General features: G+C 35.7%; 2 protein-coding genes across 3 annotated transcripts; one reads left to right on the forward strand and one right to left on the reverse strand.

The window, feature by feature from the left end:
• The first annotated feature begins 1,476 nt into the window (after positions 1-1,476).
• Positions 1,477-4,550, forward strand: LOC120138093 (probable 1-deoxy-D-xylulose-5-phosphate synthase 2, chloroplastic). The gene is made up of 10 exons (XM_039153688.1): positions 1,477-1,582; positions 1,769-1,936; positions 2,018-2,182; positions 2,267-2,417; positions 2,516-2,787; positions 2,881-3,154; positions 3,237-3,544; positions 3,648-3,929; positions 4,018-4,302; positions 4,388-4,550. Exons 1-10 carry the CDS (start codon positions 1,493-1,495, stop codon positions 4,538-4,540), a joined length of 2,148 nt encoding a protein of 715 aa, XP_039009619.1. The 5' UTR covers positions 1,477-1,492; the 3' UTR covers positions 4,541-4,550.
• Positions 4,551-5,185: 635 nt separating this feature from the next.
• Positions 5,186-9,383, reverse strand: LOC120138170 (KH domain-containing protein HEN4). 2 transcript variants are annotated; one of them, XM_039153743.1, is made up of 8 exons: positions 8,636-9,383; positions 7,896-8,339; positions 7,519-7,788; positions 6,781-7,047; positions 6,385-6,678; positions 6,205-6,266; positions 5,659-5,770; positions 5,186-5,534 (listed from the first exon to the last, which is right to left on the reverse strand). In XM_039153743.1, the coding sequence occupies exons 1-8, from the start codon at positions 9,167-9,169 to the stop codon at positions 5,391-5,393; spliced, it is 2,127 nt and encodes a 708-aa protein (XP_039009674.1). In that variant the 5' UTR covers positions 9,170-9,383; the 3' UTR covers positions 5,186-5,390. The 2 variants fall into 2 exon arrangements, with proteins under 2 accessions (XP_039009674.1, XP_039009673.1); XM_039153742.1 differs by having other exon boundaries at positions 6,385-6,690.
• Between the last annotated feature and the right edge of the window lie 1,536 nt (positions 9,384-10,919).

Genomic DNA, 10,919 nt, shown 5'->3' on the forward strand with positions numbered 1-10,919 from the left:
TAATCATAAAAAATATAAAAGTGTGTAAAATTTATTTAATTGTACTCTACTTTAAATATAATATATATATATATATATATATAATTCACAATCAACAGAATATTTTTTAAAAATAAAATTAATTATATTATTATTTATCATTATTGACTTATGAATAAGTACATATCACTTTAACTTAGCGGTTAAGTGTAATTCATCCCATTGGTATTAAGTTTGACCTCTTTCAATCTCATTTTATAATTGGATGATCATTTGATTAAGTGTTTAAATATTAAAATATTATTATTTTTTATATAAAGTTATAAATAACTAATTTTATTCAAAATATGAAATATCTAAAATTACAATAAAGATTTATAATCACAATTGTAAAATAAGCACATAATTAGAAAAAATTCCTATAATCATTGAAACAAATCTAGTAACTTAAGATCACATAAGGACCATACAGAGAAAAATTAAATCTAGCCAAAAAAACTCGAACAAAGATAGATACAAATAGATCTGATCGAATTGGTAAACGAACCACAAAAGGAGATCAAACTATTGAAAGACCATTGACAAACCGCAAGTCAGACTCGAGCGACGTGAAAAGCTATCTACGAATGAAAATCGGGTATCCAAATCCAATCTGAGGGTACAAAGCAAGAAATATCACAAGATATCATATAAGTGACATATTGATCAATTCTTGGCGATGCCAAATCAACCCTTAGAAAAAAGATAAATAAAAACAGTCAAAGATCGAAAAAATGCCAAAAAGTATAAAAAAAAACATGTCATAAAAGCAGATGAAAACATAAAAACACAGGCAGACTAATTAAAAATAAAATAAAATAAAATAAAATAAAGATATAGAAAATAAAAAGAAATAAAGAATATTAACGATTGGCAACCAACATTAAAATTGATGTTGTCTCCGATCAACAAAGATAAAAAAAAATATGAGTGGTACACAAACGAGAGAAAACTATTTAGATGTAATTTTTTTAAGTCTAAATTATTAATTATTTTAAATTAAGATTAAATTGAAAGAATATATAAATATTAAGAATAAAACTATTATTGTATCAGATAATATTAGCATCTCTTACATTTAACTACTGCTGCTGCTCACTAAGATGGAAAAAAATCTAATATTAAGGACGGTCTTACCAAAAGCGTTTGCGGACCAAACTAGAAAAACAATAATAATTTGGTGACAATTAAGGCAGTTACCAAAATAAATAAACAATAATGATTTAGAATGGGAGTGGTTATAAATAATTAGCTATCTGGACAGTCATGACACGTAATGCATTTACCCTCTCTCTCTCTCTCTCTCTCTCTCTCTCTCTCTCTCTCTCTCTCTCTCTCTCTCTCTCTCTCTCTCTCTCTCTCTCTCTCACGCGCGCACAAACACTACATAACTTGATTCCAGGCTCCTCTATATTAAGCTTTCACCATTCTCATTTCTATCAATCTGTTTTCACACAAAAATAATAAAAAGAAAATGGCGGTTTCCTGCTCTTTGGTTCGACCAAACCAATCCCCTTTTCCATTTCTCATATCTAAAAGGCCAAACCTTTGTTGCAAAAAACATGTTAGTAGCTTCTCTTTACATGATATGATACATACACTTCACATATTCTGCTGTCAGTGTCTCTTCATTTTTTATGTTTAAATGTTTCTGGTTTAGCCATGGGTCATGGTTTCATTTTTTGGTTCGTGGTTTCATGTCTGAAATGGTGGTTTTACTTTTTTATTTTGTATGTGTGTTTTTCTCCAGTTCAATCCGAAAGCTTCCGGTGGAAACAGGGAAGACGACGAGGGATGTAAAATGAGTATGAGGAAAGAAAACGACGGCTGGAAGATCAATTTCTCCGGTAGAAAACCAGCGACGCCATTGTTGGACACCATCAATTACCCTCTTCATATGAAGAATTTATCAACAAGGGTAAAACTAAGAAACTCCACCGTCCTGATTTGTGCTCTGGTTCGCAGTTTTGTCTTACATATATGTATGTATTGTGTTTAGGAACTTGAGCAACTGGCGGCAGAGATTAGAGCTGATATTGTGCACACGGTATCGAAGATCGGAGGGCATCTTAGTTCGAGCTTGGGAGTAGTGGAGTTGACAATAGCCTTACACCATGTATTCGATACTCCTGAAGATAAAATTATATGGGATGTCGGGCATCAGGTGATAGAATCGAGAGAGCCGATTTGCTTTTGTTTCTTTTCATTTGGGAGTTTATATATAAACAGCATCTTTCATAATTTTCAGGCATACCCTCATAAAATTCTGACAGGAAGAAGGTCGAGGATGCACACCATAAGAAAAACTTCAGGACTTGCAGGGTTCCCTAAGAGGGATGAGAGTGTTTATGATGCCTTTGGTGTTGGACATAGTTCTACCAGCATATCCGCTGGACTTGGTATTTGCTTCTCACTGTAAAAAAACAAAAATTATATGAAATGTAATGATGCATGAGGCATATAATTCTGACTTTTGAGTTTCTTACTGTTAATGTAGGCATGGCAGTGGCAAGAGACCTTTTGAAGAAGAACAACAACGTGATTTCTGTGATTGGAGATGGAGCAATGACAGCTGGACTTGCATATGAGGCCATGAATAATGCAGGGTTCCTCGATTCAAACGTGATTGTTGTGCTGAACGACAATAAACAAGTATCGCTACCCACTGCAACTCTACAAGGTCCTGCAACTCCTGTTGGAGCTCTTAGTAGGACTTTAACCAAGATTCAAGCAAGCTCTGAGTTCCGAAAACTTCGGGAAAAGGCGAAAGTAAGTTCTCTATGCTTTGTTATCATTTGTCTTATAATTCCGGTCATTTTGTATTTGCTGAAATCTGACTATTGATACTGCTCGTTGTTGAAGGGCATTACTAAGCAAATTGGTGGTCAAGCACATGAAATTGCAGCAAAGGTAGATGAGTATGCAAGAGGAATGATAAGTGCTTCTGGCTCCACTCTCTTTGAGGAACTAGGGTTGTATTACATCGGTCCGGTTGATGGACACAATATTGAAGATTTAGTAGCTATGTTTAAGAAAGTGAAAGCCATGCCTGCCCCAGGGCCGGTCCTAATCCACATCATAACGGAGAAAGGAAAGGGATATCCCCCGGCTGAGGCAGCAACTGACAAAATGCATGGTAAGAATAAGATCGCAACTCTTGATCCATTGTGATATTACGAATTTGTCAAAATGATCATTGTTGTTCCATCTGCTCCCAGGTGTTGTAAGTTTTGACACAGAAACAGGTAAGCAGTTTAAGTCCAAATCATCTACGCTGTCGTATACGCAGTACTTCGCTGAATCGCTCATCAAAGAAGCTGAAGCCGACGACAAGATTGTAGCCATCCATGCTGCAATGGGTGGAGGAACAGGTCTCAATTACTTCCAAAAAAGGTTCACGGACCGCTGCTTCGATGTGGGGATTGCCGAGCAACATGCTGTTACTTTTGCAGCCGGTTTGGCCACAGAGGGTCTCAAGCCATTTTGTGCTATCTACTCATCGTTCTTGCAACGAGGATATGATCAGGTGTGCTCTCAAAAAATGGGCATACTGAATTGGATAAGATCAGATTCCCTTCACCTTTTCCCTGATTGACATTTTGGTTGGAAAAAAATTACTCCTATGGCAGGTGGTGCATGATGTGGATCTACAGAAATTACCTGTACGATTCGCAATGGATCGAGCTGGTTTGGTCGGAGCAGATGGACCGACACACTGTGGGGCATTTGATATCACATACATGGCTTGCTTGCCTAACATGGTGGTAATGGCCCCATCCGATGAGGCCGAGCTTATGCATATGGTTGCAACAGCAGCAGCCATCGATGACAGGCCTAGCTGCTTCAGGTTCCCCAGGGGAAATGGTGCCGGTGTAGTCATCCCTCATGATTACAAAGGAACACCACTCGAGGTTAGTCTAATCAATATTAGATATCCGAACAAATTAGAATCAAAGTAAATGAACTGATTAAACGTTCACTTCTCCAATGGTTGAGCAGATCGGAAAAGGAAGAATCATAATGGAAGGCAATAGAGTAGCCATTCTAGGATACGGTTCGATCGTTCAACAATGCGTTGAAGCAGCAAACATGCTGAGATCTCGAAACATATATATAACAGTGGCTGATGCGAGATTTTGCAAGCCTCTAGACACAGATCTCATAAAGCAACTAGCAAATGAGCATGAGATTCTTATTACAGTGGAAGAGGGTTCTATTGGTGGCTTTGGCTCTCATGTATCACATTTCTTGAGCTTAAATGGCATTTTGGATGGATCTGTCAAGGTATATATATATATACATTTCCGTTTTTCTTTTCTAAATATCTATTTTTTATCTCATATATAATTAGTTTTAGAGGTGTTTGCAGTTTAGGGCAATGGTGCTTCCTGATAAATACATTGATCATGGATCACACCAAGATCAGATAGAAGAAGCAGGGCTTTCTTCACGGCATATATCTGCAACCGTCCTATCTATGCTTGGAAGGCCAAGAGAAGCCTTGCAGTTCAAGCACAAATAGAACTTTGGAATCTAGCACCGGGGATTAATCAACAAACAAAACTCGACGACAAGTTATCCATCACATTGAATATGATGGGAGAACTCACCTATGGTTCAAACAATGTCAGATAGGGAATATGCTTTCAAAGCTTGGTTAAAAATATACCAAGTATAATTTTGAAAGATGTATACATGTGCAAATGATAGTGAAAGTACAACAGTATGAAGATAACATAAAATAAATAAGCGTTGATGTAGATGAAGATGTATAATCCCCTAACCACCCACAATAAAATGGAAAACAAAAGGCAACTATTTGTTATTTTACTCTGTTTCATGTTCTTGTTTAAATGTCTACCAGGTTGGGCAGATGGGGACCGAGAACTTGCACTGAAAGTATCCAAAAGTTTCCTGTAGCATATGTATTAGCAATTGACAAGTGTATTAATTTAAGCAGATTCTCAGCTTTGATATGTGAATAATTATCGCTTGCCTGCAAATTTTTTCACATGGAGTTAGAGGCATTGCAGAGTTTCAATACCTAATCCTTCAAATATATGACTTCTTTTTAACAAAGAATACAAAAACAAACACTAACACATAACCCTGGGGTTTTACAGTTTAGCATTTAATTCAAATATTCAAATTCAACTTACATATTCAAACGAAAATAAGATGAGTTCTTCCTTGATTTCCCAGTACATTTGTTTTAAAATATTGTCAAGTTGTTATGTTGATTACCGATTTCATATCAACATTCCCTCTTATACTCTAGTATTTTTCTACAGGGAACTATGATACCCGTGTGATAAGTGGTTCTTCCTCGGCCTGGAGAGATTGATTAACATTGATTCTAGCAAGCAACCTAGTTATGTTGATAACTGGTTGGACTGGATGAAAGCTTGAAGCAAGCTTTGTGCTACAAGCGTTTGATCTGGAGTCCCAGATATCAACACGGTCCCCTCAGTTTCACCAGGGCGAGGATCATTAACTTCAACTTTTGCACCTGAGATCTGATTTTGCAGTGACATACATAGATTTATAAGAAAAAATTTGTACATGGTTCAGGAAATGGTCGGACTACAAATACAGAATGCTCAGAGGTCAGTTTTTTTCCCAAGTGTAATTGATGATTACCTCTTTGAGACGAACAAGGTTGCAGCCATTTTTGCCGTAGATAGAGCCAAAAGCATCTTCATGAACTACAATTTCTACACTTGTATTTTTCACAATAATTGATTTTTTACCACTGCAAATTGAGAAACTCAAAATCAGATTAATTTCTAGAATAATTATATTAGTAACAAATGTGGTTGTACTACTCGATCATTCAATGGAAGAGAATAAGTCAGATGGTATCATAACCTACCCACAAACCACAGATTAGCAAGAAGCATTATTTATTAGTCTCAAATCAAAATGCCCCTTAGATGGGGAGGATAATGACATGTGAAATGAATTAATTCCTGAAAACCAAAGTATGTGATGAATCCACCAACAACGAAAGGTAGGAAGCAATGGCCTACTACTTTACTCATGGCAGCAGCTATCATAAAACCAACATAGCGTACATATTTCGATTCCATAACCATAAAGATATATAAGTAAAACACTTTCCTTGCTTGATTTAAAAGCAAAGGAGGGGGGGAAACAGCTGTAATGCTATTTTTGTATAATGCTAACCTTTCGAGTTCTAGACCCGCTTTACCATCCACATTGTCCAGCTCGTGTCTTCTTTTCACAGTCTGAAATCGCAGCCAGCCCAAAAACACTTTAGGTCCTCGGACAGAACTAATTTCCTTTGATTACTTAGGTAGCCGAAGCAACAAAGAAAACTGCAAAAGAACAAATAAAACCTTTCACCTCTAATAGCTGAGATTCTGGTGGACAGTCTACACCATCAAAGAGTTCAATATTATTCATTGCTCTTGTTAAAGCACTCTCTTGATCAGAAACAAGAGACACATCCAATGATTGAAGCGAACCAGAAAAATTAGTCTCACTCCCTCTGTTGTAGGGGCTCCTGCCTCCCACTTCATTGAGCATATCACATGGAAGTAGAAAATCCAATGAGCTCTCAATGTCAAAACTCCCTCCAAATGTGGTTGAGCCATGCTGAATATCATCCATATCAACTGTATGCCCATTTCCTGCAGTCTGCAAACAAACCTACCCAAGCATTGAGGTCCTTGTACATATTCCAATAATCTTAGTGAAAGCAATATTTCAAGAGGGAAACAAAAGGGAAAGAGCTTTTACCTGTTGGGGCATTAGTTTTACCGGCAGTGGACCATAAGTATTTTCCGAGTTCCCCGGGTGCATTATTTGAGCTAAATTTTGTTCATGATCATTATCTAATGTTGACCTTGTCTGTTGGATTACTTGAGATGGAACAGTCTCCCTTACTTCTCCATGGCAAGTCCCCCCACTAATTTCGTTCAGTACTTCAGGTCGCAAGAGATTATCCCTTAGTATACTAGTAACTTGAAAGATGGCGTTCTGCACACTTTTATAGTCACCAGTAATCTGCAAGGATAAAAGTAATACATCAATGATCACTCCTTCAAGATGAAATTGATTATCAAAGTGGCACCAAAAGTTCACTAATTGTAGTAACCAGAAACTGAAAATTATACAAGAGGCTGAAAAAGCCCTGGCAGCAAGGAACCGTCACTACATCTGAAAGTTAATCTATTGATATTTCACCAAAAAGATGGAAGGAGTGAGAACTTGTATTGCATGCCAAAAGGGGGAAATTGCTCCCATGGAGCTAAGAAAGATTCTTCTTATTATTTGAAAATCATGTTTCTAAATGAAAGTGCTAATTATACTAAAATAATGTACTCCTAACATATTTTGCATCATCAATAAAATTGAATCACATTGTGTAAGCATTTACAGCTGTTTGACCCGAAAAATAATGGGAACTCAATTGATCCTTCCTGCATATGGACAAACTTAAGAAGCAGTATTGCTAAAAGAAGTTAAGATTTGCACCTGTACTACATTCTCTAGAGAATGGCACAGTGAGAGCTCCTCATCCAAGATTTGCACATCAGCACCAGTGGATTCTACGATCTCAGAAAGTACCCTACCTTCTTTCTCCTTCAAGCAGCTAACAAGATCAGAAGCAACTAGAAGTCTAAGAGTTACAGCAATGCCCTCGGTCATTCCAGATGGAAATCCTTTTTCAATATTAGATTCAACAGATCTTGCAAATACAAGAACAAGACCATTCTGTGCAGGAGAATACTGTGATTCAAGGTTCTACAGTAAACAAAAGCCATTTTCAGAAAGAAGATATGCACAAGTAATGCTGTCGTTAAAAAACTACCGGAATTAGGAAAACCTCTGCAATCAGCTTTGGGACTAACCTCCAATGCAGAAATTGAGACAACACGCTCACGATACTCAATTTCTGGGGACTCAAACATTATAGAAGCACCTGTTTGATTTTGCAAAGCTCTGACTATGGCACCCTTCTTACCAATGATGGCCCCAGCAGCAACATTGGAACAAAGCATTTTAAACACAACTTTTTGTGTATTATCATTTGATGCCAGTTTGGAATCTCCATTAGCAACCACAGATGAAAAGTTCACATATGAAACACCACTGAAGGCATTTGCAAGCATAGGTGGCAAAAGTGAACTAAGGTGCGGAAAAAGTTCTTCGTGTGAATCAGGGGAGGTCCCACGTGAAGGTTGCTCAGTCGGTATACTCATGGGTGTTGGCTCTCTGTCCATAGATGTGCAAGCTTGAAGATAGCCAGATACAGCAACCAATGCTTTCTTGACCGCCAAACTACAACCAGTTATCTGCCATATCATTAAAAATAATCAAACAACTTATAGTGATATTAATCACGTCCAGACATAATTCGTAATGATAGTCTTTCTCCACCAATTTGCCAATTTGATTCATGTATTTATCATTCATTTGCAGGAAGTACTAACACAATTAAGCACAAACATTTCAGATTCAGACAATATCAGGACCATTAAAGAAGATTCCGCCATTAATTTAGTTCAAGCTACACAAAAAGAAAACTGCACGCGGTATATTGTTTCAATACTTGATTTTCTTTCACTTTCTTGAGAAAACAACCCCTTACCTGAATTAACTGATCACTTGTTCTTCCGCATGGCGGCGCTGGCAAAATCCTAATTTTAGCTCCACTCTCCGTCCTCATTCTCACAATATTCTTCCCTCCTTTCCCCACAACAAGACCAATTTGTGCCGTATCAGCGAGTACACCACAGTAAGCTTCTTCTTCCTTCCCAACGCACGCGTTTCCCCGCTCTCTCTCCGCTTCCACTTCCCACATGCGCTCGAAGACCCTGATCATTGCTTCCTGAGCACACGAAACATCACACACTTCTCCCTCACCCAAACTAAACCGTCTATCAACCGATCCAGACCCGACTATCAGTATAACCCGGTGATCCGACCCGTGGACAGCTTCTTCGCAGTGGATTCGAGAGTTAGTCTCGCGGCGAAGTTGAGAAACAACGGCGCCGGAGCTCCCGATGACCCCGCCGATGGATGATGCGTGGCAGATAACACGAAATGACACCTGGCCCGGTAAGGGAACGATCTTCAGCGGTGGGCCTTGGCGTACCCTCCGGTGGTTATAGGAGTTTTGCATTTGGAAGAGAACAGAAAACAGGTTGGTCTCTTCGGAGTCGTGGGGCGAGGACTTTGACAAGGTGACTCACTGAGTTGAGACTGAGAACATGCGGAACACGGTGTACGACTCTGAGTGGGACAGTAACTGAGCTGCGACTGAGCAATCAGCTGCGGGAGTTAATGAAAACCAACAAAATTGTTGTGTTGATTCTTGAAAGAAAATTTTCACATTTTTTAGCATTCAGATTTTCATATATTAGAGAATAGTTGACAATAAATTAATAAGAAAAGAAAAATACTATGGATTCCGTAAATTTGGCTAAATTTACATAATTGACCTTAGAAAACGACTGCTTTAAATTATATTAATTTTTGTAATTAGTTATATATTCATATAATTATATATAATATAACTAGTATATTTAGGTAATTGTAATTAACGAATTTAACTAGATTAAATATGATTGAAATATTCAATTACTTGTTTCAATTTTTATATAGATTAATGTTTGTTATTTTATCAAATGAATATGTAAATTATATTTTTTCTATTTAAGTGTTTAATGTTTTTATTAAAATTTATCTCTAACGTTTTATTTAGTTATTAAATTCAAATTGTTTATGACTGTTAAAAAAATTAGTCTTCCATAAATATTTAAGACATGCCATGAATTTTAATCGATTTTTATTTTCTTAAAATTTTCTATTTAAAAAATTAACCCTTATAATCTTTAATTTAAAAAATTAAGAGTCTTTAACATTTTCCCATAATTTATGTGGCATCGTGAATCGTTTAGCTCTTCCCATAAGTACCGTCAAAATCATAAATTATGTATTTATTAGTTAACTATGTTCAAACAATATTCACGGTTAATTTTAAAATAATAATAGAATAAAATGTTAAATATTTAATTTATAAAAAATATTAAATATCTAAAATAAAAAAGATTAAATACTGTTTTCAATTAAACCTTAAAAAAATGGTAAGTAATTAATTATTATAACTGTCATCCGAACATATGTGGAGGATTAAATTCAGAAGATGTAATTGTTTTGTATTTTTTATAAAAAAAACATAAATTAATTATTGAGGGTATAAATGGACTTAGCCGAGAAAAAAAAAGAGGGACTCACGCGGCAAGTGGACCGACTTACACTACTTCCACGAAAATTAATGAACAACATCAGTCAGTCCGAACATGAAAGGAAATACCCTCTTAAGGATTTGTCATAGTCAATGGAAATTTCGTCTGCATTCAATATTCTCTTGCTTCTATATCATAAAAAATATAGATAAATTACATGTTAAGTATTTATTTTTAATATTTAAATTATTAATTTTAGTCTGTTTTAATAGTTAAATTTTTAAAAAATTTCAAAATTTTCAAATTATATCTAACGTTTAGTTTCGGTTTTATTTTCTTATCGGGAGTTGGAAATTTAGCCGAGCTGTTATTGGCAAATTTTATGGGTAAATTACATCATTCGTTACTCAACTATCTTTTCACTCCTATTTTGGTCATTGGAGTTTACTTTTTTAATTTATTTACTTAACTTTCAAATTAATCTTAATCTAATCACTCTAACTTATAAATTTATTTTTTATTTATTTTATATATTAATAAAATAATAAAAATATCATGTCATAAAATATTATTATTAAATAAATTAGAGTGATTAAAACATGAACAATTTGAAAGCTAACTAGTTAAATTGAAAATTTGTAAACTTTAATGACCAAAATAGGATTGAGAAGATAATTAAGTAAT

This window comes from Hibiscus syriacus, unplaced genomic scaffold (genome assembly GCF_006381635.1).
Source record: "Hibiscus syriacus cultivar Baekdansim isolate YM2019G1 unplaced genomic scaffold, ASM638163v2 tig00110678_pilon, whole genome shotgun sequence".
NCBI classification, from domain to species: domain Eukaryota; kingdom Viridiplantae; phylum Streptophyta; class Magnoliopsida; order Malvales; family Malvaceae; genus Hibiscus; species Hibiscus syriacus.